This window comes from Aspergillus ambiguus, assembly GCF_047715705.1.
Source record: "Aspergillus ambiguus strain CBS 117.58 unplaced genomic scaffold BDV59scaffold_42, whole genome shotgun sequence".
In the NCBI taxonomy this organism is placed as follows: Eukaryota; Fungi; Ascomycota; class Eurotiomycetes; order Eurotiales; family Aspergillaceae; genus Aspergillus; species Aspergillus ambiguus.
Genome location: NW_027395555.1, coordinates 22,237 through 47,428, shown reverse-complemented (window position 1 = coordinate 47,428; position 25,192 = coordinate 22,237). Strand labels below are relative to the sequence as shown.

General features: G+C 50.2%; 11 protein-coding genes and 1 non-coding gene across 12 annotated transcripts; 8 read left to right on the top strand and 4 right to left on the bottom strand.

The window, feature by feature from the left end:
- Positions 1–101: 101 nt before the first annotated feature.
- BDV59DRAFT_195678 (short-chain dehydrogenase/reductase) lies at positions 102–1,272 on the top strand (the record flags this gene model as incomplete). The annotated part of the gene is made up of 3 exons (XM_073692613.1): positions 102–180; positions 267–545; positions 608–1,272. 3 exons carry the CDS (start codon positions 102–104, stop codon positions 1,270–1,272), a joined length of 1,023 nt encoding a protein of 340 aa, XP_073544174.1.
- Positions 1,273–1,410: 138 nt separating this feature from the next.
- On the bottom strand, positions 1,411–2,861 carry BDV59DRAFT_117833 (uncharacterized protein). The gene has a single exon (XM_073686728.1). It carries the CDS (start codon positions 2,552–2,554, stop codon positions 1,547–1,549), a length of 1,008 nt encoding a protein of 335 aa, XP_073544173.1. The 5' UTR covers positions 2,555–2,861; the 3' UTR covers positions 1,411–1,546.
- BDV59DRAFT_186498 (GFA family protein) lies at positions 2,829–3,869 on the top strand. Its single transcript, XM_073691036.1, has 3 exons — positions 2,829–3,212; positions 3,289–3,451; positions 3,503–3,869. Exons 1-3 carry the CDS (start codon positions 3,147–3,149, stop codon positions 3,721–3,723), a joined length of 450 nt encoding a protein of 149 aa, XP_073544172.1. The 5' UTR covers positions 2,829–3,146; the 3' UTR covers positions 3,724–3,869.
- A 1,814-nt stretch (positions 3,870–5,683) lies between these two features.
- BDV59DRAFT_186496 (putative nucleoside diphosphatase (Ynd1)) lies at positions 5,684–8,677 on the top strand. The gene is made up of 4 exons (XM_073691035.1): positions 5,684–6,068; positions 6,138–6,172; positions 6,227–6,353; positions 6,408–8,677. Exons 1-4 carry the CDS (start codon positions 6,059–6,061, stop codon positions 8,372–8,374), a joined length of 2,139 nt encoding a protein of 712 aa, XP_073544171.1. The 5' UTR covers positions 5,684–6,058; the 3' UTR covers positions 8,375–8,677.
- A 153-nt stretch (positions 8,678–8,830) lies between these two features.
- On the top strand, positions 8,831–10,291 carry lea1 (U2 snRNP complex subunit LEA1). The gene is made up of 4 exons (XM_073691034.1): positions 8,831–9,058; positions 9,149–9,189; positions 9,246–9,506; positions 9,605–10,291. The coding sequence occupies exons 1-4, from the start codon at positions 8,980–8,982 to the stop codon at positions 9,983–9,985; spliced, it is 762 nt and encodes a 253-aa protein (XP_073544170.1). The 5' UTR covers positions 8,831–8,979; the 3' UTR covers positions 9,986–10,291.
- Positions 10,292–10,366: 75 nt separating this feature from the next.
- On the top strand, positions 10,367–11,745 carry BDV59DRAFT_186491 (uncharacterized protein). The gene is made up of 2 exons (XM_073691033.1): positions 10,367–11,060; positions 11,135–11,745. The coding sequence occupies exons 1-2, from the start codon at positions 10,547–10,549 to the stop codon at positions 11,389–11,391; spliced, it is 771 nt and encodes a 256-aa protein (XP_073544169.1). The 5' UTR covers positions 10,367–10,546; the 3' UTR covers positions 11,392–11,745.
- Positions 11,451–11,522, top strand: BDV59DRAFT_t142. The gene has a single exon. It is a non-coding gene; the product is annotated as a tRNA-Gln (tRNA).
- Positions 11,746–12,021: 276 nt separating the features above from the next.
- BDV59DRAFT_205245 (uncharacterized protein) lies at positions 12,022–13,693 on the top strand (the record flags this gene model as incomplete). The annotated part of the gene is made up of 3 exons (XM_073694606.1): positions 12,022–12,465; positions 12,529–13,090; positions 13,149–13,693. 3 exons carry the CDS (start codon positions 12,022–12,024, stop codon positions 13,691–13,693), a joined length of 1,551 nt encoding a protein of 516 aa, XP_073544168.1.
- Positions 13,694–14,065: 372 nt separating this feature from the next.
- BDV59DRAFT_210339 (NAD(P)/FAD-dependent oxidoreductase) lies at positions 14,066–15,474 on the bottom strand. The gene has a single exon (XM_073695575.1). It carries the CDS (start codon positions 15,324–15,326, stop codon positions 14,094–14,096), a length of 1,233 nt encoding a protein of 410 aa, XP_073544167.1. The 5' UTR covers positions 15,327–15,474; the 3' UTR covers positions 14,066–14,093.
- Positions 15,475–15,630: 156 nt separating this feature from the next.
- Positions 15,631–17,654, top strand: BDV59DRAFT_210335 (putative C6 transcription factor; the record flags this gene model as incomplete). Its single annotated transcript, XM_073695574.1, has 3 exons — positions 15,631–16,581; positions 16,646–16,935; positions 16,993–17,654. 3 exons carry the CDS (start codon positions 15,631–15,633, stop codon positions 17,594–17,596), a joined length of 1,845 nt encoding a protein of 614 aa, XP_073544166.1. The 3' UTR covers positions 17,597–17,654.
- A 1,122-nt stretch (positions 17,655–18,776) lies between these two features.
- On the bottom strand, positions 18,777–21,088 carry BDV59DRAFT_186485 (Zn(II)2Cys6 transcription factor). The gene is made up of 5 exons (XM_073691032.1): positions 20,983–21,088; positions 19,972–20,935; positions 19,529–19,909; positions 19,240–19,475; positions 18,777–19,190 (listed from the first exon to the last, which is right to left on the bottom strand). Exons 1-5 carry the CDS (start codon positions 21,053–21,055, stop codon positions 18,847–18,849), a joined length of 1,998 nt encoding a protein of 665 aa, XP_073544165.1. The 5' UTR covers positions 21,056–21,088; the 3' UTR covers positions 18,777–18,846.
- Positions 21,089–21,982: 894 nt separating this feature from the next.
- On the bottom strand, positions 21,983–23,895 carry BDV59DRAFT_195669 (cytochrome P450; the record flags this gene model as incomplete). Its single annotated transcript, XM_073692612.1, has 5 exons — positions 21,983–22,060; positions 22,111–23,138; positions 23,188–23,374; positions 23,440–23,657; positions 23,712–23,895. 5 exons carry the CDS (start codon positions 23,893–23,895, stop codon positions 21,983–21,985), a joined length of 1,695 nt encoding a protein of 564 aa, XP_073544164.1.
- Between the last annotated feature and the right edge of the window lie 1,297 nt (positions 23,896–25,192).

Below are 25,192 nucleotides of genomic sequence, written 5' to 3'. Positions count from 1 at the left end.
GAATATAAGACATCTCTTTATTTCTGCTGGGCTTCCTGGACAATTTTCACCATTTCACAGGCCTAACGTATAGACGTGTACGAACCTCCAGTAGGCCAATTATGGTGTCCATCGATACGGTGCGGGACAGCAACTCCCATATCACACGCCTTTACGGGCCGAACTTAGTTGCTGTGTTCGGTAAGTTCTCTCATGGTCGTAGCTCTATAGCTTTTCCCGGCCTATCTGAAGTCTGTGGACTAACTAAATTGTTCTGAATATGAAAGTCGGTGGAACAAGTGGTATAGGGGAATCAACCGCCCGCGCGTTCCTACGCCACACAAAAGGGTCCCATATCTACCTTATCGGACGAGATGAGCAGAGAGCATCGAGTATCATCGATGAAATCCAGCAGATGTACGCTGATGCGCAGGTTGATTTTATAAAATCCGATGTGTCTCTTCTCCGTGAGGTGGACAAAGCATGCCATATCATTCAGCAGAAGGAAGACAAAGTGAACCTATTGTTTCTGAGTCCAGGAATAGGGACTACTAAAGGCCGGGATGGTATGATACATAAACCTCGCTTGGATAATCTACAGGTCTGATACTGACCTTTTTCATGATAGAGACCAGCGAAGGTCTGGATAAAAAGCTCAGTCTTCACTACTATTCCCGGATGCGATTCGTGAAAAATCTTCTACCACAATTAAATAAAGCTAGTGAATCTACAGATTCCGGCTCAACGCTATCTCGCGTGGTGTCAGTTCTTGAGGCAGGCGGAGAGGCTCCTCTTTGCCTCGATGATCTTTCGCTCAAGTCCCACTATTCACTCCGCAACTGCGCTAAACATGCTATCACTATGAACTCTGTCTCGATGGAGCACCTTGCTTCTGCCCACCCGCAGATTTCATTTATCCATTCTTTCCCGGGGATCGTTAGAACACGGCTCGGGAGAGACTTTGGCGTTATGACCAAACTTGCCATCAACGCGCTAATGGTTTTGGCAAAGCCATGGGAGATACCGTTCGAGGAGAGTGGCGAGAGGCATCTATATGCAGCAACAAGTCCGCGATTCTCATCACGGGCATGGAAGGATAATGTTTCTGATGTCGCAGAAGGGTCCGATGGGGTTCCTGGCAGTGGTTTTTACCGACTCGGCTCGGATGGTTCAACATATAATCCTAATAAGGTTATGCAGCAGTATCGTGAAGATGGCGTGAGGAATTCTATATGGAAGCATACACTTGGTGTCTTTGCGCAGGTTTTGGGTGAGCAGGATGTTGGCCTATAATGTGATACCGTGAGAATTCTAAATTCCAATCTCCATTCTAACTGTGTGTCTGAGATATGGCCTCCTTTCTATAGTTTTTATGAGCCAGAATTAAAGAACCCTTTTAATGGTGCGAGAACCGTATTTTTAGACCATCACTTGGGATGGGCCCGGACATCTGGGGACATCAGCCCGGCTGCTTCGGTATCGTACACGTAGACATTACACATCGCTATGATTAGCTATCTACACGGTTCATTGAGCGCAAATCATCCACGAACTGGTGTGGTGTCTCTTACCCTTCCACTTCTTCAACACACTGCAAATCCCCATGACAGACGCCCAAGTCAAGCCTCGTTAGACCTCTTTTCGCCCTCCAATAATTAGTCGACTCCAAAATCTCCGGACAGCCTTTTATCGCCCAGGACCACTTGCGTGCAAACATCTCCGACACCTCCCAATTCCACGGAAGCCAAGGCTCACCCCAAACCAGCATACCGATGTCACCACTTGCGGGATCCATCATGTCAGTACAGACATCGCAATCATCGAAGGTATCAACGGCTTTGATGAGATTATCCCGCATTCGTGGAAAGGGAAAGCAATCTAACCAGGGATGGTGCGAAATTGAACGTTGGATGTCAGTTGGATAGAGGCTAGCCGGGAGACAGCTGCTTTCAACAGGACAAGTGGGGGAAGAGTTGAAGGTAGATATAGCATCGTCATCTTCCATATGCTGAGTAGTTAAGCCAAGGGCTTTGGCATTATCCAGAAAGCCACGAAGAACGTTGAATTTGGACAGGGTTATCAAATGGTCTAGGCATGGGTTGGCAGCACGGTATCTCTCATATGCTATGGCGTTGAAACGTGTCATCATGCCAATGGCTTCTGCGAGGCTTTTTGGTTGCCACAGCATTTGTCCTTTGTCTTGAGCTGGAGGCGGGAGAATAAAGGCATATTTGCGGAAGCCACCCCGGTTACCCTTCGACTGCAAAGTCAAAGCCTTCTGTTGGTCTCGAAGGAGTTTCCTCCTTGCTCCTGCACAGACGTTAACATTTATTCTAGGTAGTTCAAGCGTGAACAAGAGGCAGTGACTAGAAGAGAAAGATGGATCTGATAGTAAAAACCTACGTTGAGCACGTTGATTTATCCTATTCTGTAGTCTCTTCCGCTCAACTGGATCCGTGACCCCAGTCCAGTCCTCATCGGGCCGACGCATCCACTTTTGTGACGATGTAGGATGAAGCGCGAGTGCCGTCTGGGGGCCAGTAGATAATTCGCGTGATAGAATGTTATCAGCCATTATCTATCAGTTGAAGACTGCAGTTGGGGTTAATTGCTACAGTCAAGCCTATGATCAGTGGGGCATGAGAGTTATTCGCGGAAGTGGCGACCCATTATCACATAAGCATTAAAGTACCTCTGAATGTCTCACTGCGCTGAAACAACGCTTTTGAAGGGATTTGGTGATAGTTAATTTAGAAGTGGCATTGTTAGTCATCACATAAAAATCCCAACGAGCTAAGTGTTGAGACCAACTTGTGGGGAATGCGGCTGTCGGTAATATTATGTAAATTCCACTATATTCTGGACTGTAGCAGGGACTTGAATTCTTCTAAATCTACTGCTAAAATGGCCATCTTTATACCCTGGATTCCGACCTCTATTCCGACCTAATTCCTGGGCTGGCGGTGTGACTATCTGTGAGGTGCGGAAGCTGGATCACACCGCGATTTTGTATGGCTAGTTGAGCCTTGACAGTAATTACTGGTCTTTCCGGTTGACACAACTCCTTTCTACTGTTGAGAAGGTATATTTTTCACGCTGATACTTCACGAAATAATCTCCACGGTTCGGATGTGCAACAGAAGAACACCAAGATCACACCCTCCGACATGGCCGTCGGTGGATGCTTTTGTGGAAACATTCGGGTTGAATTTAGTGGCCAACCAACCATATCTGTCAGTAGACACCATCTTGGAAGCTTTCTTAAAAGCCAGCTGTTTGTTAACTCGACAGATTTTTTTCATTCCGTAGGCACTATGCCACTGTTCTGATTGCCGCAAAATAACTGGGACTCTCTACAGCTATAGTTTTGTGATTAAAGGTTCTGATTTGGAGATCACCGGAAGTCCAAAGGAAATCGCAAAGGTATCAGACAGCGGAAACCATATTAAGAACTATTTCTGTCCTGATTGTGGTCTGTATAACGGTACCCGATTTCTTAAAACAGTACTAACGTTGTGTCCAGGCACGCCACTTTATGGTCTCAAAGTTAGCCCTTCTGGAGTTCGTGATGAGACAGTCATCCTCCGGGCAGGGATTTTTGATGATATTGCCGTATTGAATCAAAACAAACCTCAGGCAGAGATATACGTCGATCGGCGCGTGGGTTGGATTAACTGTATTGAAAACGCCGATCAGTTCGAGGGCATGCCGCGATTGGAAGAATCAGATGAGCAACAAGCATAATGCGTCGATGCACACTTCCCTTTATGAGAACCTCAGTTTCAGTGCCAATATATGGAGCAGAACAAGGCTAGCCTCTCGGTCTATCTCTCGCGAGCCGAATATCTTTATAGCCCATCCGGGACTTAATTCGAGATCATTATTTACGAAGTATAGAATAATCAGGTGAAACTGATGTCTGTTAGATAGAATCTAGACAGTGATCACACTCCCTTGTTGAGCAAGGATTACATTCTAGCGCTACACTTCGGTACATACTCTACTAATTAAGAAATGTTGTATTGGGTTCCCACTGTTAATAGGGCAGAGATACAGTAGCTATGTATAGACGGGTAGGCCCAAGCGGTAGACTAACTATATAGTGCGTTCGAACTCACATGATGTATATTATGACATCGCTATGAATCTGCCCAGACATTGCCAAGACGGAAATAGGAAAGGCACAGACAGCCATTTCACTGATTCCAATGGAATACAACCCGGTCAAAAGGGCTTAGAAATATCATCGTGAGGCTCAAGGCCCAAAGGAGATTTTAAGCATCTCATAGCATTCTCCCGCACAGCCTTGAATTTTTCGGCATTTGCCAATGCTTGATAACCGCCATTTGGTCCTCACAATGAGAGCGTCTGAGATAGGTTCCTGTGCATTATCTGGCAAACTGCGTTATGCGCATATCTTTCTTGTCCTTCTCGGATGTTTGCTGGCCGTGGATTCAGTCGCTGTACTATTGAAGGCGTAGGAATTGGCCCATTGATAAAGTCCCAATTGATGTGAACTTACCAATGTGTTGATCAAGTGTATTGGCGAAGGAGTGGTGATAGTACTGCTTACTGCTTTCTGGGGGGATAGCGATGACGCTGAGCGATCTCTCTGTGCTCCGTGTCTATGTTTCTAATTTATGAAGGTGATGGTTAATGACACTTCAACAGTCTCCAGGGATGATGGGTTTAAATTTGGCTAATTACTGGACATGTTTGTGTATCTACTGAGATTTTAGTATTGAATCATTCTTTTATCATGTTTTGTTATGATCATTATTAATGTAGAGAAGTTCTATACCATCATATCTAAGAGACCTCGGGTGTATCGTTTTTGGCAGAGACAAGTCACGATAGGCCTTCGTACGAAGTAATCTTTCCATATGTCTGACGGCTCGATCAACGCCTTTGCTGATACGACTGATTTGGACCAGGCACAGAGCGGCCAGATCCGACAGCCTTCAAACGGCTACAGATGTACAAAAGGCGGAGTCTATTGACGGTGGCTTGGAATAGATGATTTCGTGTAGTTGATATGTAAATAACCAGCGCCGGGTAAAATGTTGCTTTCACCGCTGGACGAGGTACGTACCTCTGGCACTGTAAACTCCGTCCGGCTGAGCAACGCGGCAGAAATACAATCAACTCAGGGTCATGGGGAACCCCACATAGATCTTACCCCGCTACGGGTAGACAAATGGAAGTGATATTTTTGCGTCATTGTTGGCTTGAGGATGCAAATGTTTGGGGGGAAGGGAAAACAAGACGACGATACCCTGGAGGGATGACGAATGCTTTTGTCCTTGGCTGTGACCGTCGGCCGCGGGTGGAGCCGACGTCCACCAATCACGATCCCAACTGGGACACGCAGGGTCAGAGCTTACGTCAAGCACTTGCTTATGCATGATGGGAATAGAAGTCACCCTGGAGACCCTGAATTGATCGATTGTATTGGGATCAGGTCGGATATAGTGTAGGATATGTTGGTTTGGGGGTTATTAGTTCCGTCTCGGATTAAATCAACCCTTTTCAGGATCGGGACAATCGCAATATTAAAGTCTCCTCTTAATTAACCTGAAATATCAACATCATGACAAGAGGCTGAACTAGACCCGAAACGGCTAGGGCGATCGGCGGGCCTGTCGCGTCCACCCGTTGCTGTCGCCATCCGTTCCCGTCTTATCGCTCACACTTTTACCCTTCAATCTTCCCTCCCTCTCACCTTCTCCGGAGTAACCCTATTCATACGCATTTCCGGACAATCAGACTTTCGACGTTCCTCGTCTTTCCCCCTCCCTCTCCCACTCTCGCTTCTTATCCTGCTGCTTTTCAGCAACGCCATTCGTTTAGTCCTTTTTGTTCGCGTCAGGGTCTCCCGTCAAACTTCCATCCCGTTCCGTTCGCCCCTCGATCGTGCCTTCTCCGTTCCTCCACGCCAACAGATCCCCCCAAGTCCGCGACCTCCGTCTCGATACTTCAACCTCTCTCTTCCCTTCGCTGACTCAAATACGCCGTTCTCAAGGCCATGCTTGTTTGAATTCGCTAGAACCCCTAATCTCTAATAGTACACGTCACCCCAATGGGCAAATGTAACCACCATTACCCCCTTCTCACCCTTCCCGATGAGATCAGTCCTGACACTTTCTTCTATGGAATAGGGCATTATGGAGTCGTCCTGGACGCCGGATCGTCTGTAAGTCACCAATCTCCGCATGGATAGTGGCGAGACCGTACTAATACCAACTAGGGGACCCGAGTGCACGTCTATCGCTGGTTGAATAGCGACGCCGCGCGCAAGGGTGCAGATGCGCAGAAGTTGAAGTCGCTGCCCGAAATCAAGACAAAGCCTGACTGGACGAAGAAAATCCATCCAGGTAAGATACCGCCGGAAGAGATGTTCCTACATTGGCTTCTGACACTTCCCCCAGGTGTATCCTCTTTCGCCGATAGACCCGAAGAAGTCGGACCGCAGCACCTCGAAGAACTCTTCGAACACGCCCGTAAGATCGTTCCCCGTGATGCCATCAAAGACACTCCGATCTTCCTTCTTGCGACAGCCGGAATGCGTCTCCTTCCCGATGTCGAACGCAACGTCCTCCTAGACCAAATCTGCTCCTATGCCCGCGCCAACTCCGATTTCTTACTCCCCGACTGCGGTGTTCACATCCAGGTCATCCCCGGTGTGACTGAAGGTCTGTATGGATGGATCGCAACAAACTACCTCCTGGGGAGTTTCGACGAACCGGACGCGCATGACCATGGCAAAGGCCACCACACCTACGGCTTCCTCGATATGGGAGGTGCCTCCGCACAGATCGCTTTCGCCCCGAACGCCACCGAGAGCGAAAAGCATGCCAACGACTTGACTTTGCTGCGCCTCAGGAATGTCGATGGGTCGGAACAGGAACATAGAGTCTTTGTTACTTCATGGCTGGAGTTTGGCGTTCACGAGGCCCGCCGACGTTACGTTGAGGCCTTGCAAGAGGCGAGCGTTGTGGACATCACTCAAGAACTCCCTGATCCTTGTCTTCCCGTTGGCCTCAGGACGACAATCGATGGCAAACCGCTGCCGGTAGTTGGAGAGAAGAGCCTCTCTCTCGTGGGGACGGGAAGATTTGACGAATGCTTGAGACAGACCTACCCGCTGCTAGATAAGGATGCCCCTTGCGCCGATGAACCTTGTCTGTTGCATGGTGTTCACGTCCCCTCCATCGATTTCGATGTTAACCACTTCGTCGGTATCAGCGAGTATTGGCACACAACGCACGATATCTTCGGGCATTCCGGCCACAAAGATAAATCCTACAATTTCAAAACTTACCAAGAACGTGTGCAATCGTTCTGCTCCCAGGACTGGGATGACATTGAAGAAGGCATCCATCTCCACAAATGGGGAAAGAAACTGGATCAGGAATCAGCCACCGAGATCTGTTTCAAGGCTTCCTGGATAATCAATGTGCTACACGACGGAATTGGCGTCCCTCGGATAGCCCTGGAGGATGCTGCTTCCGCCCACAATGGCACCAGCGATCTTCTCTCGCAGGGACGGATCAAGGGCTATATTGAACCTTTCCAAGCTGTCGACAAGATTGATTCGACTGAAGTGAGTTGGACACTGGGCAAAATGGTTCTCTATGCATCCTCTCAGGTCCCGGTAGAAATCGAAGAAGCTCTGCCGGTTGGGTTTGGGAGCAACGTTGCGGGTGTCCCGGCGGATTTCCAGTTCCCCAGCGTGGAGCTCTTGCCCAACGCTGAAGGTCTCCACAGTGAGTCCTGGCACGATGCACTCTTCGAAGGAGGCTCATCGCGGCGAGTTCCCGGGTTTATCCTGTTTCTGTTGATCATGATGATGGCCTCGTTCTTCCTCTGCGGACGGAGCCGCCGCTTGAGGATGTACCACAAAATCAACAACCTGTTCCATCGTGGAGGCCCGTCGCATCCTAACTATCCCAAGAGGCGACGATTCCTTGGGGGAAAGCTGCCATTTTTTGGCAATAGAAGCCCCTCCTACGAACGCGTCTTGGAGGATGGCGTTCGTGAATTCGACCTGGGGGGACCGGACTCCCGCCGGAGCTCATCCGATGGAGGTCGGTCCTCTGATACCGACTCGGCGAGTTTCCTGCCTCCGAAACGCACGTCCAGCTGGGGTAGTGGCAATGCTCCTAGCCTGAAGTTTGGCTTGGATAACTCCTCGACTGGGACGATTGGCCTCGGCATTACCGCTGGCTCAGGCGCCAATGCTATGGACCGCACTGGACTAGTAGTGAGAACTGAAAGTCGAGACCATCTAGCCCCAATAGCGCTTGGTCCAACAACCAATGGCCGCCGCTCCAGAGCAGGAAGCCCTGCCAGATCCCACCGGTCGCCGGTCATGACGCCTCTTTCACACGACTAATATGCTTGTACGACCATGCTTTTACGCTAATCTTTGCCACTACTTTGCATAATCTCTGGAGTTCTAGGTTCTGTATTAATTCACCTTGTTCTTGCGATGAGTCGTCCTAGGCATCGAATGCCTGCTGTCCTACTGGTAGGGATGGTTGGCTTGTTCTCCCTGACATTTTGGAAACCTGTATATAGTGATTTTTCTGTTCTTTTGCACGTCGTTCTTTAGAGGCGGCTATCCTGAGGGCGCATTTACAATTCAATGACACCCGATGTACCATAGACTCAAGACAGTCTGCATGTAGAATCCAAGCGTACACTCCCAAAAGAACTCAGCTAGTTTAAGTCGTGAGCTGAGGTAATGCAAGTAGATGGAAGGGTCACGTGGATAACACTTACTCATCCTCTCACCGCCCAGGCAAAATCCCTGAGGTCGCTTGACGCAGCTTCGATTCGGCAGACCAAAAAGAGCTCCAGTCCCATTCTTTGCGCTCCCCCGCTTGTCGTCAATTGCGGTGCTCCATTATCATTTTTGTTGCCCGTCTCTACTACCCGTCTTCTTCGTTGTTTGCATGATACCCCAATAGACTGACTGACTGATTCCGCGCCGCCGCAATGCGATTGACCGTCGAACTTATCCAAAATTCCCTTTCCTACATCAACCCGCTGAAGGATCGCGAACTAGATCTACGAGGTGCGTTTTACACATTGAACCTGAAAAGAGCAGATACTACACTGCGGAAATGAGCTTGATTGATATCGGTTTGCGTTTTGAGTCGTGTAGGGCACAAGATCCCCGCCATTGAGAACTTGGGTATTGCAAAGGTAGGCTGCCGTCACCGTCCTTTGGGAGATGTGCGCTCGCTCACCATCATCTCCAGGACCAAGACGCCATCGACTTCACGGATAACGACATCGCCTCCCTGGGCAACTTCCCGTTCTTCCCCCGCCTCCACACCCTCCTCCTCGCCCGCAACCGAGTCAAACACATCCAACCCACGCTAGCCTCGTCGGTGCCGAGTCTGACGACCCTGGTGCTGACCGCGAACAACGTGACGGAGCTGGCGGATCTGGATCCTCTTCGTAATCTGACCAAGCTGACCCACCTGGTGTTGCTGGAGAACCCCGTCACAAGGAAAGAGGTATATTTCCCGCGCGAGCCAAGCCATCTAGCCCTTTCCCGATAAGCCCTAACGGGTCTTCTATCGATACGAATCTGGCTGACATTTCGACTCCCCAGCACTACCGGTACTGGGTGATCTGGCGGATCCCGACAGTCCGCTTCCTCGACTACCAGAAGGTGAAGGACGCGGAGCGCGAGAAGGCCCGCGAGCTGTTCGGAACTGCCGAGGAGCCGTCCGCGCTGGCATCCAAGATCATCGGCATCAAGTCGCGCACGTTCGACGTGCCCTCTGGCGGCGCCGCCGACCGCGCCCCCGCCGACAGAGCGGTGCGCGTCAAGCTGACCGAGAAGGAGCGCAAGCGCGTCGAGAAGATGATCCGGGAGGCGCGCAGTCTGCAGGAGATTACGAGACTCGAGAAGGAGCTGAATGAGGGGCGGATACCCGGCGGCGCGCTTGACGGTGCGGACGCCGACGATGCGGATCAGATGCAGACATGATGTTATATTATTGCTGTGATATGGGTGTTTTGCTTTCCTTTTTTCGTTGCTTTTTTTGCTCCTCCATCATCGTGTTTCATTAGGTCGGCATGCAACTCATCTCTCGGGTTAGGCCCTTTGGGTCGTTCTTGGGGTGTGCAATCGAGAAAAGCTGGTTTGGGTTTGGTGTTTGCGGCTGAGTCTTGTATCCCGGGTTAAAGAATCGACGCATCTTGTTTCGTTTGGATTTTACTTGCAGACTACGTAGTTGTCGGGGGCTTATTTCACTTCCTAGGATGCTCTCATTGCAGTTGCTGTACCACGTACGGAGGACGAACTACGATATTGATATACATCAGATAAGATAACAGCACGTGCCACTGCCTCAACGTCATCCGATATCCACAAGCCAATGCTCCTCGCAACACAGCTTTCAATTGTGCATATCTGCATAATTACAACACATCGCCAGAAGACAAAGCTACCTCTCTACCAACACCCAACACAGTGGCTTCCAAACGAATCACCTCGGTCCTCTCACACCTCCGCAGCGGACCCCGCACCGACTCACCCACCCGCAAGATGACCACCCAAGCCCCATGGCGCGAGCTCTTCGAGTCGCACCTAACCCAGAACTCGACCACATCCTTCACCATTACGACAGTCGACTACGATGAGCAGAACAGGCCCGTGCCGCGCGCCCGCACCTGCGAATTCCGTGGTTTCTGGCCGAACCCGGCGCTGCACCCGAGCGCGCTCGACGCCCTCAACGCCCAATGCGGCGGCCCCAATCCCAGTGTTTACGAGAGCGACATGCTCTCGCTGACCACGGACGTACGCATGGCCAAGGCCGGGCAGCTCGAGGCCTCCGGGCACGTCGTCGAGGGCGTGTTCTGGCTGAAGGACGTAATGAATCAGTGGCGCGTGCGTGGGCTTGCGTATGTCGTTGGGGATCCGGCGGGGGGTGCTCGGGAGGAGGAGGCGAGGCGTGAGGTGTTGCGGAGGATGCGCCGGGCGTCGAGTACGGACGCCGATGCGTGGACGTGGGAGCGGCAAGTTACGAGCTATTTTGCGAACCATTCGCCTGCGATGAGAGGTTCGTTTGGTTGGCTATTTTCTTGCGAGGCTGTCTGCAGGCGGGACTTGTTTGAATACTGATTGTTGCCATAGGGTCGTTTCGGAATCCGCCGCCGGGATGTCCGCGATCAGAGACGCCGGCGGATCCTAACCTGCGGATTGGACAGAAGGTGGAGGACTTGCATGATCCGGTTGCGAGAGGGAATTTCCGCGTGGTTGTTGTTCGGCCGGTCCAGGTTGAGCGGCTAGATCTATCGGATCTGCAGGATGTGCGGAGAATGCAGTGGACGTTTGTGGAGGGCGACGACAATGGACATGGTTGCTGGGAGAAGGTCGAGCTGTGGCCGTGAAGGTGAATATGATTGTGCCCACTCTTGTAGCCAAAATTTGGCCGATCGAACAGCTGATTGGTTCTGTAGTCTAGCGGTTAGGACCCCGGATTCTGATTCCGGTAGCCCCGGTTCGAATCCGGGCAGGACCTTTTTTTGCCGCCTTGTTGTCCTGGACAATGGGATTTTTCTTTTCTTCTTTTGCTCTAGACGCAATCTATAGGTCATTGGACAAAGAAACAATGACATAGGGGGGCAAAGATGATAAATGTAAGGGCTGGTTTCAGTTTGTGAATGGGTTTCTCCATTATGTATAGCAAGCAATGTATATAGTGTTAGAAACAATGGAAATACAATGAACTATTCACATCCAACAAAAGCATACACCTAATATCTTTATCCTCAGGCACGAACTGGAGAACGCCTTTAACCAACTATATGCTAGGTGATTCGGATATATAAACCGCTCTTCGCTCCTTTTAACTTCTGTATCAACGCAACAAACCACTCAACCAGAGTCCAGTCTCGCAGCCTCATATTATCTCTTCCAGGATCCGTTTCTACCGCGTCCACCACAGAACAAAGCAAGTCACTGCAAACAGGAAAGACAAGGCAGTCGTGTCGCATTCACCGTACACCTACAAACGTTTCATGAACCTATTGAAGAAGCTCCTCTTCAGAAAGTACTTTGTCGTGGCCCCCGGTATGGCTTCAATCCAGCAAGCTCCTCCATGCAGGAAGTGTGGAGGCACCTGTGTTGAATCCGGGTCAGACGCTTGTCCGCCGGATTTCTGCATCCCCTGCTCCCAGACCTCCATGGTACAGTCTTCAGTTCCTGAAGTCCCAGAGGCAGTCTATACTGATTCAGGTTCCAATCCTGCTTCTTGTCCAGCTATCCAGGAATACCCAGAACTATCCCAAGGCCAGATGAAGCAAGAGGAGGAGTCTGAAGAAGTGTCGGAGGCCGAAGAGGCTCGCCTGATCCAAGAGGACTGGGCCCATAAGAAGCACGAATACATGCGTTCAGTGCTCAATGCTCCCCAACCCCAGGCAAATGACAATGAACTGCCAGATGTTGTTCCTGATTTACAGGAGGTATATTTTCAACCCTCACCATGCATCGTTTACCAGAATAAACACGCTAACAATAGTGCACAGGTTCTAGTATCCACAGCTTGGATGGCCCCAGCCCAGGACCTGCCAGCCCTGAACCAGCCCTTCCCATCGCCCGTCTTGGAGTTGCCTCCGCGTGAGTATCGAAACCCAGCGCCCCCCTCATACCCTCCTGCATCGCCCACTTACGCACCCCAATCGCCACCACATGTTCCAACATCCCATGCTCCGAAGTCCCCGTCTTACCACCCAGAATCACCCGTCTTCTACGACTACGAATCAGTGTCGCCAAAAACCATCCCGCAATCTCCTGTTTACCACCCGAAGTCCCCAACCCCTGAGCCCGATCCTGAATACCACGACCCTGAACCACCAGTTTGGAGAGAAGTTAGTTACGGACCTCGGCGATCGACAGTCTCCTACGAGCCTCAAAGCCCTGTAGCACCATCTGCAGCTCCGCCATCCCACACTATGGAAGCCCCCAGCCCGGCTCCGAAGCGCTCAGAAAAGCGTAAAATGACCCCAGCGTGTGCCAACTGCAAGCGTTCGAAGATACGCTGTGTGCATCGACGGGCTATTGATGATAACGGAAACCTCGGTCCTGAGGGTAAGCTCTCATACCCCCAGAATCCCACTACGGATTTATCTCACTGACTCTGACACAGTGCCCGCAGCCTCATCAAAGAAGCGCAAGCGTGCTGCAGAACCGGCCAGCTCTGTCGCAACCCAGGGAGAAAACGATGACTCTGCCAATCAGCCTCCGCACAAGCGAGTCCTCCGGATTCGTGCTCCGAAGAAGCTCGGGGACGACGAGGTTGTGCCTGCCACCCAGCCACAGGTTCAGCCAGAGCCCAAGGAGGAAGGTAGGAAGCCACGGGGCCGGCCCCGCAAGCGCAAGGTTGTTGTATTTGAAGAGAACGCGGATACTAATGAGGAGGTGAACCATCCGCCTGCTAAGCGTGGACGGAAGTCGAAGTCGAAGGGCGATAACACTGCTGGCGGCGATGAGCCCAAATCGCTTGAATTCCTGGCTTCTATGGAAGATAGTATTGAAGGTGCATCTTTTCTCGCTATGCATAATGTGCTGAGCCGGGAGCTTGATGAGAAGCTGACCCAATGTCAGACTTCGCTCCAGTCGACTATTGACTCGATTCACAATGCTAAGCGTATCCTTGATACTTGGGTTGAAGTTTGGACTAAGCAGAAGTAATGTTTTTGTTCTTTATTCTTCCTCTTGTTGATATTAATATGGGTGTATATTGTTTTGGGCCGGCGTTTGTGAGTACTCGCATATAGACGATTGGATATAGATGACCAGCCAAAGGCGATGAACAGCTGGAGAAACTCATCCTGTGCCATGAGTATTACTTTCCAGCAAAAGGTGTCTAGTGCTATATCTGCCAATCCCATGGCTGAAACGGTCGTACACCGCAGCTCAGTGTAGCGTATAGATATCATACACGAAATGTGCCGCTTTCAATGCGGAATTACTATCTAGTGTAAGAACTCAAGTGGGCCATGGAATCTATTGTAAACTCTATGTATATTTCTATACCTGAAATATTCTACCACAGAAAGCACTGGCTACTAATCATATAGTTTGCAGAAGCTCATCCAACCACACTGGTCAAGTGTTCAAATAGCTGGTCAGAATCGGGTCCCACAGGATCAGCCGATGCGAGTGCGAACTGAGCATTGTCAGGGGGGTATATCAACTGCTGGTTGATATAGCACTTCACTCGCTTTGCTATATCACCGGAGAATTTTATATCCTTCCTCTCCCAGCCAGCAGAGACAAGAGCCCCCCAAGACCCAAGATCAAGACAGCAGTTATAGGTGGGTTGAGTGAATCCCATTAGGGGTTCACCAAGAAGCTCCGCTGCGGCATTGTACCCTGATATGCGACCAAGCTGGATCGCGTGCTGGCAGCACATGAACGTATATTGGTTTGCGCCATCTGCGACTGCACAGGCAGCGTCACCCGTCGCAAAGACGCCATCAACGGACGAAACGCGAAGATATTCGTCGACAAGAAGCCGAGCTAGAGCATCCTTGGGCCCGGGAATCTGTTGTGTCAGCGGCGTAGCTCTCACGCCAGCGGTCCAGATATTTGTTTTTGTCTCAATGCGCTCACCAGACATGAGGGTGACACCTTCTGCATCAACTGCCTTCACCCCTGATCCGACCCTAACCTCCACGCCAAGGTCTTTCAGCGCTTGTGTGATGGTGGAGCGAGGGCTGGACCCGAATTCGGGCCCAGCTTCACTGGCATTTCCGACCAGAATGACGCGAAAGTTGGCAAGGTGACCAAGTCGTTTGGGCAGTTCAGCGGCCAGCTCGATACCGGTGAAGCCAGCGCCGCACACGACCACGTTATCCCGACCCGGGCTGGCAGGAAGTGAACCAAGAGCCTCGAGATGAGATTCAAGTGTGACAGCAGAGCTCAGAGAATCGATATCGAAAGCATGTTGGCGAAGGCCCGTGACACCCTGAGGTCGTACGACGGAACTCCCAGCAGCAAGGATGAGGCGGTTGTAGTCGATAGTCGATTCGGCACCGGAAGCACATCCGACTTCAACGCTGCGCCTTTCCGTGTGAACGGCCTTGACGACGCCAGGGAGGAACTTAATGCCGGCTTCTTTAAAGAGGGTGTCCAGAGGATGAATCAAACTGGAGGCCTTGGACTCGTAGAGTCGTGGACGCATAACTAAAACCGGCTCGGGGGCAATGACCAGGACCTCGAACTCGTTCTCCTTGCTCGCGCAGTTAATAACACGCTTGGCCGAGAGAGCACTCCAGACTCCGGCAAATCCAGCGCCAATAATAACAATCTTATGGGGCATGATCCTGGAAGGGAGCTTTGGACAATCGTTTAAAGATGCACTATCGTAATTGTGTGGCAGATATCGAGAAGCAAAGAAGGGAGGCAAGTCACCATGGTATCCATTTTATACTATAATTCTACCGTTACTCGGGATTGCACCATCACCCACATCCACTGCTGATCCTGACTCCCGAAAGGTGTCGATGGAGCGGGATACCATATGCCTAATCGGTAATCCATTTGGATACCCGGATTAACGAGTTCCCGAGTAACCGCACGTAAGACGAGCATGACGTTTCGTCTTAACCACGACTTGCGACCTCATGGATTTCACCAATGTTCCGGTGGTGCACAAATCTAAGGCTACGCGCTCTTCGCTGGCCTGTCTACCTTGTCGCTCACGTCATTTGAAATGTGACGGAAGACAGCCATCTTGCAGTCGCTGTGCCGAGACTGCCAAGCAATGCCATTATGCTCGATCACGCCGAGGGGGTTTGGACCGCGCTGCTTTGGCTGAGCGGCGCAAAAGACTTGCTGTAATGGAGAAAGCAGCGGTAGTCGGAGATTCACGCACGCAATTACTGGCAGATGTGCAGCAAGGCCAGCCCCGATCTTCTCAATCAGTCGAGGTCGATTTCCCCAATGATCGCCGCTTACTTGATGGAACTACTATTGGTGAAGGAATTTCTGACACCCCATCGCCGGCTACGGCTCAAGCCCATAACGACAATATTTACAGTGATACTTTGATAGACGCATACTACAGGTACTTTCACAAGTTTCACCCGTTCATTGTACCCCAGAGACACCTTTCGAGACTCTATCTAGATTCGCAGAGACAACCCAGTTTGAGGGTGCTTATCGCTATTTTGCGCCTTATCGGATGTATTTTCGCCGCAGGAGAACTTTCAACTCCACTAAAGGACTATGTCGAGGTCTGCTTTGCGCAAACTTCACAAACAGATGCGATCATAGTCCAATGCCGACTCTTGTATTCTATGATTCTGTTCTGGCATGGTCACGAAGCCGATTCTAAAACGGAAATGGACACTGCGATTGAGATTGCTGTTGATCTTCAAATGTTCCGTCAAGAATTTGCGTGGCAGCACGGTGGTGCAGATCCCGTAGTAAGGGAAAGTTGGCGAAGGACATGGTGGATGTTGTACATCGTGGATACATACTATGCTGGGACTCTGGGAACGATGGAGTCCCGATTGTGGGACATTGATTGTACAGTCGAATTGCCTTGTGAAGAGTCGGATTACGAACTAGGGGTAAGTAATGTCTCTCTACTTGGTCCCTTCAGCAAGACTATTCGCATATCTTACTTGACATTAGGAGATTCCTGAGCCAATTTCTTTGCAAGAGTTTGACTTTCGTGAATTTGCTCCTGATGGTGGCAAGTTCTCATCTTTCGCATACCTTATCGGCGCAGTACGATGCACGGCATTAGCACTATCTATGGCACCTAAAAAGCGCGTTAAAGAGGACTCGAAGGATGTTATCCGGTCCGTTGATTCCATTCTTGATGGATGGCTACGCCTACTGCCGAAAAGCCGTAACGAAGTCGTGGATAAGTCTGGCGAAATTGACGAATTAATGTTCCAAGCCCACTTGGTGATCCATATGTACGTCAGCCATAAGGGGTTCTGATGTCCTTGTTTCAATGTCTCACATCCTTTCAGATCATCTATCAGCTTGCATCGGCCGTTTTCGGACCTCAAATTTGATGTGGTCGAGAATATTTCGAGCTGTGCTCGAGAACCTCTTCCCGGTACCGCTGCACAGGAGCCAGTCAATATACACACTCTGCGTGTCCTCCGGTCTGTCGATGCACAAAACCGTCTTTTAACGTTACCTGTCCGCCAGTTCCAGCACAGTCCTTTTATCACCTGCATGATAAGCGGGGGTGCACTGGCGCTGCTGTCAGCCTGCAAGTTCCTCCTGAAGGGCAAAGATTTAATGATAGCGAGGGGACAAATGAAGACAACCATTGGATGTCTAAAGGAACTGAGCGAGGTGTGGCCAAGAACAGCAAGAAATGTGACGGAGATCCAGACAATTGCTCGGCATGTGCTACATCTTGAGACGAGGGCCGCGAGCAGCGCCGATTTATCCGAGTCTAATGAATCGCCAGGCCTTTCTAATGGCGAAGGCCGAGGAAGTCAGGGCCCGGGGAATGAGACGTCAGTCAGCGAGACTGGCCACCTCTCTTCCTTAGGTTCTATCGAAGGACTCTGTGGATGGTTCAATCTTGACGATCTTGGCCTGGATCACTTCTGGGAATAAATATCGCATAAGTTCTAGTTAAACAGATAATAAAATTGGCATTTTTGCTAAAGAAAAGGCCGCGCTGTTATCTCAAGTGACACTCTTTTTCAAATCTAGTGAATATCATTTGAAATCGCTTCCGTAGATTGGCAGGCAAATGGAACTACCTATACGAGACATATCTCGGTTTACATCTGCCCTTCAGTAGCTAGTCCAGCCAAGGGCTCGACCCTGTTATCTTCCTTATGGTAAATTTGTTATTGGGTCTTTCTGATGTTTTTTGCTCTATTCCTATTGACGTCTGAGACACGTCAAATGCTAGTATTTTAAGGAATTCAGAACTGGCAAAAATCAAACAGCTAGCACTTTTACCCGGGGGTATTGCTACTCGGATTGGCTATGACCGGTTCGGTGGTTGGTCGAAAGGCAAACAGCCTATTGCTGTCTCTTCCGAACTCCACCCCGAGAAACTCGGGAAATACCCCGCAGCTCGGAGCGTTCGATGTAAATCATACAACATTCGTTCTTATATCTTAAAGTGATAAGTCAAAGCAACAGCTGCATATGTGAGAGGTGACTGAGAGAGGTTCCTTCTTTGTTCTTTCCTACTACATGGTCTAATATTACGGATCATAACCCGTTACGTTGAGCCACCATGTTACAAAGCGAACCCAAACACTGGTCCCGAGAAGGTTTCCTGATTTCCACCGACAAGAAGCTCCTCTCGATTCCATTGATCAATAAAGCCTTCGGACAGGACTTCATGTACTGGGTTAATCCTGTTCCAGACCAGATATTGCAGAGTATTGTGGATAGCTCGTTCTGTTTCGGTCTATACAAGATTGTCCACAACCCCATCGTTCCGAACGGCGCTGGTGCAACACCACCAGATGAACACAAAAGGGCCCATTTCGAGCAAATTGGATTCGCCCGCCTAATCACAGACAATGTCACTTTCGCCTATCTGACCGACCTTTATGTTCTGCCGGAGTATCAGGGCCTAGGTCTTGGCGGGTGGCTTATCGACTGCGTGGACGAGGTAATAAGCGTACTTCCGTACCTGCGCTGGGCCATGTTGCGGACATCCGTAAGAAAAAGTATGGAATCATATGAGAAACGGCTCGGTATGAGCGTTCTAGAATCAGGAGATATCAGAAAAGGCCCAGTTATGATGGGGAAGAAGGGGAGGGCGGGGATGGCGTGATCGATTTTGGTGTAGACCCTACGGAAGATAGCTGTCTATGTCTTCATAGTATGAGTTGAGATTTTCATAAGATGCCAGGCAAACCGTTAAGCCACGACATGTCATCGAGATTGAAACCCTCGCTACCGAAGCCAAAATCTTTCCGGAAGAATTCAAAGGAGAATGGCACAGGGCTAGTTTCAATAATTGCTTGTTGTTCTGGGACAGAACCGGATGCCCGGTCAATTTTGGCTGACAAGGCTTCCAGAACAGCTACACATCTCTTTGCTGAATCACCGACCCGGGCATATGCGGAGAGAAGCTCAATGGCATGTCTCCATGACACATCAGTCGAGTATCCGGTAATGCCGTCTGCCATGGCTGGCTGTAGTCGTTCAGCCAGAATGATTGTCGCAGCCGTGTAGAGGTCTGATTAAGCTCAGTAAAGATGAACAGAAGCAAGGTGGAAAGTACGCACAGAGTACACAATACCACCATGATGGAAGTGGACCAGTCACATTGGTGAAATCCAGATGATTATATATTATATCTATCACTTGATGTGAATCCTGCAGGCACAAGCTCGAAGCCTTCATGATGGTATGTCGGGACAGGCTCTCAGACCATGCCGCACTGAGGTCGCTATCTTTGTCTCGCTGAAGGCATAATTGAGCCACTATCGGTCGGAAAAGCAGAATTCGGCCATGAAGGAACCTACAACCTGCTATGAGCTTTGAGTGGAGATGATGTCAATCCTGCGGGCTTACCGGACTCTGTTGATGATTGGTAGTCGCCTCGAAGAGATATCCCGTTCATATTCAGGAAATGGCCCTCGCAGAAGTTGTGGCAGATTCTGACTCCACTCCATTAGAGTACTTTCCAGACGGAGAACTTTTGCAATATCGTCGACTTCATGATGCTTCTCATTACCTGCCAGGTAGAAGGTGTGAAGGATATCGCTGATTATTTCGTAAAAGCGAAGCTGGTGGATGTAAAACGACATCCGGCATGGAAGTCCATCTGGCCTTACAGGCGAGCCCTCCGACTGTGTGTCTAAGAAATCCTCGTCAATTTCAAGTGGCAGTGGAACTCCCCTAGCTAGAGAAAGGGAGATCATGCCCGGTCGACCAAGTGTCATGGATAACACGCTGTAAACCAGAAAGCAGTGTAAGCACGCAGCGATGATTGATCTGGGACGTTCTCGACCCACCGGTCCATCAGCACACATCCATGCGAAACTCTTCGTGCGAGTTCAATCTGCCGTCTAGATTGCATTCCCATGCCGTACTCTGGTATATGAAGTCCGAGGCTTTCAGCCATTCGGATGGCATATCCTATCACCATCCAGCATCGTTGCGGTCGGTTGATTGTCTGCAAAAAGACACCTGTAAGTAAAAGACACGAGACGAGCTCGAGAGAGCTCACGTCCCAGGAGATTCCTGAAAGCGAGCTTTGAGTTTGGTCATAGTACGTCTTTGCCTCTGTCTGCCGCTGTTCAGGAGGCACATCTCGTAAGACTTGCGTACCAAGCGCAAATACAATGTTGACCATAGCGACTACGATACGTTCCGGAAGTTGGGTTGGTGAACCAGTCCACAAAGCCTGGTAATCTTCCTCGAAGGCAGCGCGATCGAGAAACGGGTAAATTGTAGAAGTCAACTCCCAGTAATGCTGTACGAGAGAGTCCGCAGTCCTGCGTGCGGGAAGAACATAGTGGAATCTCGGTCCATTAGGACACAAGGCCGGATGATACTCCGCTAAACCAAGTCTGAGATCAATGTGGTTGTCGGTATTCCCAGAGTGCTGGCTTAGTTGGCAGTCAATCCCAGCTTGTATCTGCCGCATAAAGGAACCCGCACTACTCTTGCCGAAGAACTCTGGCGTGTCAGCGGCACTTCCAATTGTGCCGATCATGGAATCCACACCATCCGCGGACGGTGGCTCTCTACCTGCATTAACCCCGTCCTGGGAGGCAGTGGTAATGAGTCGACATTCCCCAGGGGAGGCAGCAGTTTGTCGTCGTCCGTAAGAGCGGGTAGAATCTAAATTGACCGTATGATTGCCGGATTCATGCAGCTTCAGATTGGCAGAGTGGACACCTGCGGCGCTTGCTAGTTTCTTCCCACTGTAGGTGCATGTATTTGCTCTTTTGCGTCTCGCGCATACATCACATACTGGCCCCGTTGTTAGTCTGGTTCCAAGTCGAGGGTGAGAGACAGACCTGGTTTGGCTCCATCACATTTGACCTTTCTAGCTCTACAGGAATCGCATGCTATAGCCACTTTGAGCCGCATATTCGAACTATGTGACAAGTGAGGACCTCTCAGAAAAGCAGGGATGTTGTGGGAAATAGATGCTCCTGTTGAGTCTGGGAAATCCCTCGCCATGGCGGGGTTGTACAATATTTAGTAATCATTTTAATGCCGCCGGTTGTGCTGAACCAAATACTGATTCGATAGATGCACTTTTAAAGCCTCAAATATACTACTGAAACTAGTTTTACTAAGTAACTCGAATTATAATAGGGAGTTAATAGCGATAGATTGGCTATATTTGTAGTATCGATTCTAAGGCTGTCGTTTTTACCAAGCATGCTGATTGGTGGACATTGTCCCAGGGTTTAGAATGAGAAACCGTCTTATAAGAGATATTCCAGTCCTTACATGCATAGATACTATACTGGCATAGCGCTGTCAAGCGATGGGGTGTATTCAACAACTGGGTACGTATCACAGCGTAGTTCTGCGTCACGAAATGTCCTTTATACAAGTTAACGGGGGGAACTTAATTAAATCCTGCGTTGTTGCGGCTAAGCCTTCAATGCCTACTGTATTCAAGCAGTTTATTATTGACCAACCTTTGTTGGAGGCGTAGGCAGAAAACAGCGCAATCCTCGTTGTGACTATGACCGCCTGCCAAGCGCGCCAGTATTTTGAACGACCAATTCAGTGGCTAATGTTGACTGGTGGTCGTAAAATATCCGGTATTAAGGTTTCTAGCTAAGTGAGCACAGGATGATCGACTCTTGCTGTCCCTGGAAAGAGCTTAAGCTCTATATTTCAGTAATAACTAAGCTTGCATAAGTGAAGTTGAAGTCATATCCTCAATAGCAGTTTGCCAACATTCTATAGATCACTTGTGTATTTTATTTCTTTTGCAAAAGGTCTAGTCAAAAATATCGTCATGCGTACGGTCAGATGCTGATTGATATACACGGTGTATCAAAGAGGTGCGGTACCCGGCACCAGCCGCACCTTCATTTGCATTCCATCAACCGGTTTTGCCGTCACTTGCATAGTCTAGAAGCCGTCAGTGTAGTCACTCTCAGGGGATTAGGGCTTGACATTACATTATACACCTCTGTCTTTACTTTATACTGGCCATTCACATCTAACATCGGCTCTCCGTTGCTGTCACGCATGGCCTGCCCAAGGCCTACTTTCTCAAAATCGTACCGCCGCACTGTACAGGCCAGAATGACCCGCGCCTCGAGGTTCGCGAGCTCCTGTCCAATACAATTTCGTGGGCCTCGCTCGAATGGTCTCCACGCGCCGGCGGGTATCCTACCAGCAGCAGCGCCATCCTTTGCATCGACATTCGTTTGCATGCTGGTGTCAGAATCCCCCAGCCAGCGTTCGGGGCGAAACACAGCAGCCGTCGAGCCATAGACAGCCTCGTCGCGCTGGACAATAGTCGCACAGTTGTAAATCACCGTCCCGTCAAGACACATCGAGCTCCCGTCGGGGAGCTTGACGCTGAAGCCCGATCCATACGGGAGATGACGGGCCGACCCGGAGGGCGGATACAGGCGCAGGGTCTCCTTGATCACGGCAGAAGTGTAGACCATCCTGCGGACGAGGGAATCCCGCTGCTCGGAGAGAAGCCGATCTCGCACGGCTGCGGGCGATGAATCCGCGCCGAAGATCTCGTCCATTTCGGCCCTGATGGCGGCCAGCGCGCGCGGGGTGCGGCTGAGCTCGTAGAAGGCCCATTGGAGAAGAATGCTGGTGGTGTCGTGGCCGGCGAAGAGGAAGCTCTTCAGCTGGTCGCGCGTCTGCTCGATGATCCTCGTGTCGAGTCGGTCGGTGTCCTGGAGGCTGAGAGAGAGAACGCTGCGGGATGCTCTTTGCGGGTCCTGTTTTGAGGACCGATGGGCCTTGAGTTCGGCGAATTTGGCCTTGATGTGTTCTTGGAGGATGGTGTCGATGCGGCGGGATAACCACCACCGATATGTAATGGTTAGCGGATTGATAGAGAACCATTGGTTGCTGGTGGCAGTGCGATAGTTGAGCGTCAGCTCCCTGTAGCGCCGAACTAGCTCGGTTTGCTTGTCGTTTCCGAGCTGGGCGCGGAAGTCCTCGTCCATTGTGACCGCGCCTACGGTCCGCTGTCAGAGATGTGGACGGGAGTGGAGAGGCGTACGTACCGATAATGTCAAAGGTCAGATTCACACACGGCTCGTCCAGGGCGAATTCTCTGCCGTCAAGGGCATGTCGGTCGAGATTCTCAAGGAAATGCCAGGCTTTGTCTAGGATGCAAGGCAAGAGGCTCATGAGATGTTGGGGAGCAAAACCCGGGTTGAATCGTCTGCGGAGGCCCTTCCACTCCTCTCCCTGTGAGAATAATAGCAACGGGTCAATGTACATTACTCTGCCTGGTCAAGGGACGCAAGCCATACATAAGCAGAGAGGATGGAGTTCGGGCCAAGCAATGGCTCCAAGGCACTGATAGTCGGCGACTTGGGCACACTGTACGGGAGCTCCTTCGAGCTCCTCGATACTTGTTCTGCAATCTCATGGCTGCCAACGATCACAAGAGGCCGCTGGACAGGTCGCAGATCAAGTATATACACAGGCGGATTTCCCAGGCGGCTTCTTACTTCTTGCAACACAATGTCTGCAACTTGGTTCAGTATTGACGCTGCGGCAGAAATAACATAAAATAGCATACCAATGTGTCTCTTAGGTTCCGCCGCGAGGATGCATTCTTGAAAGACCTTCAAGTGGCCCCAGACCAGCGATGGTTTCAGCTGCGGCCAGTCAGCGAACTGTTTGAAGCGACAGTAGAAAAGCCTTTCATATGCGTAGAAGGCCAACAGAGGCAGAAGCGCCAGGAAGACCACATGAAGAATCATCTTGAGAATCTACCATGGAATTGGAGTGGGAAAAGGGGTATTGATTCCTCATAATTGCGCGGGAGTTCTGTACGCGCCCAGTCCGCCGGAATGGGAATCTCGATAGGGTTAGGGCCGATCACGCGGAAAAAAGACTAGCGCGTATGCCATAAAAAGAGCAAACATCTTGCTCGCAAACAAATGGCTCGTGTTTTGTATAGCCCACAGATGGAATAGTGCCTGGGGTGTTGGCTTAGGTTTCTTGCTATGTATCACATGGGCTGGATCTCGTCACTATGAGGAAATAATGAATTAGCGGCTGCACTTATATATATTTTCCATCCCCGGCTGTAATGCATAATAGCACCAAGTTAAGACAACTCACAACTTCCAGACAGAGATCTCTGCAATGCCGGATGTCCAACTGAGAGATCCAAGAAGTTGTTGATATTTCCTACTAAATCCGTTGAATAGGCTATTCATAGCACGTCTTGGACACATCATTGAATATCGAAAATTGCGTCGTAAACGAAGATGCAGTACTACTAACCTAAGTCTATGGAGTACATATGCTAACAAAGGATATGAAAGGTGGCATCGCATATTCTTCCCTTTAACTTGGTCAATCGCTGCAGGCATCTGGGAAAATACTGCGTAGAGACGATGAGACTTAACTCCAATAGTGTGCTTGAGATGTCAGGTGCTGGTCGGTCATTTTCCAAAAATGAATGCACAAAGTACAAATGTATAACCTCCTAAACCTTCATATGAAACAGGGCTTGCATTGAAACACGCCATAAAAATTGGCGGCGCCTGATAAGTGTCACATGAGCTAGCTGTTATATTGACGTTTGTCCGCCGTTGTATGTACTGCGTATGTCATGCCCCCCCCCCCGCAAACCACAATCGATGCTCGCTGATATAAAAGCCATGACAACTCAGCGGTCACTACCTTCGGCCCGCAGGATACATGCAAGCAGGTGAACACCAGCAAACCGGTTGGTCAATTGCTACGGTCGGTCGGGGGCGCCTCTGAGGCGTCGGCAGGATGGAAGCCGCCAGTGATTGGTCTAAGGCATGTTCATGCATCCGTACCCGGTAGAGTCAGACATTCATTGACGTACGCAGTACGCACCTGTCTCCATGGGGATGCGGCGCAGTTCGCTAGTATTGTTAGCCTTGTCTTGGATGAGACGGCGGGTGATCGGGTGGGCTTGAGGGCCCAGAACGGTTGTTAGGTCAGTGATTCGCAGCGATTACCTTGTTAGGATGTTGTTCAGGATGGCGTGTTGTCAACCTCTGTTGACCAGGTTATGAG

Excerpts from the sequence above, each read along its gene's own strand:
- BDV59DRAFT_117833 (XM_073686728.1), bottom strand. The coding sequence starts at position 2,554 with ATGGCTGATAACATTCTATCACGCGAATTATCTACTGGCCCCCAGACG.
- BDV59DRAFT_186498 (XM_073691036.1), top strand. The coding sequence starts at position 3,147 with ATGGCCGTCGGTGGATGCTTTTGTGGAAACATTCGGGTTGAATTTAGT. Across the intron at positions 3,213-3,288 it reads GTGGCCAACCAACCATATCT|GCACTATGCCACTGTTCTGA; the intron begins GTCAGTAGACAC and ends TTCATTCCGTAG. Across the intron at positions 3,452-3,502 it reads CTATTTCTGTCCTGATTGTG|GCACGCCACTTTATGGTCTC; the intron begins GTCTGTATAACG and ends CGTTGTGTCCAG.
- BDV59DRAFT_186496 (XM_073691035.1), top strand. Across the intron at positions 6,173-6,226 it reads TCCTGGACGCCGGATCGTCT|GGGACCCGAGTGCACGTCTA; the intron begins GTAAGTCACCAA and ends AATACCAACTAG. Across the intron at positions 6,354-6,407 it reads GACGAAGAAAATCCATCCAG|GTGTATCCTCTTTCGCCGAT; the intron begins GTAAGATACCGC and ends CACTTCCCCCAG.
- lea1 (XM_073691034.1), top strand. The coding sequence starts at position 8,980 with ATGCGATTGACCGTCGAACTTATCCAAAATTCCCTTTCCTACATCAAC. Across the intron at positions 9,059-9,148 it reads TCGCGAACTAGATCTACGAG|GGCACAAGATCCCCGCCATT; the intron begins GTGCGTTTTACA and ends TGAGTCGTGTAG. Across the intron at positions 9,507-9,604 it reads ACCCCGTCACAAGGAAAGAG|CACTACCGGTACTGGGTGAT; the intron begins GTATATTTCCCG and ends TCGACTCCCCAG.
- BDV59DRAFT_186491 (XM_073691033.1), top strand. The coding sequence starts at position 10,547 with ATGACCACCCAAGCCCCATGGCGCGAGCTCTTCGAGTCGCACCTAACC. Across the intron at positions 11,061-11,134 it reads CCATTCGCCTGCGATGAGAG|GGTCGTTTCGGAATCCGCCG; the intron begins GTTCGTTTGGTT and ends TTGTTGCCATAG.
- BDV59DRAFT_210339 (XM_073695575.1), bottom strand. The coding sequence starts at position 15,326 with ATGCCCCATAAGATTGTTATTATTGGCGCTGGATTTGCCGGAGTCTGG.
- BDV59DRAFT_186485 (XM_073691032.1), bottom strand. The coding sequence starts at position 21,055 with ATGCGGCTCAAAGTGGCTATAGCATGCGATTCCTGTAGAGCTAGAAAG. Across the intron at positions 20,936-20,982 it reads ATGTGATGGAGCCAAACCAG|TATGTGATGTATGCGCGAGA; the intron begins GTCTGTCTCTCA and ends CAACGGGGCCAG. Across the intron at positions 19,910-19,971 it reads GGATGTGTGCTGATGGACCG|CGTGTTATCCATGACACTTG; the intron begins GTGGGTCGAGAA and ends TCTGGTTTACAG.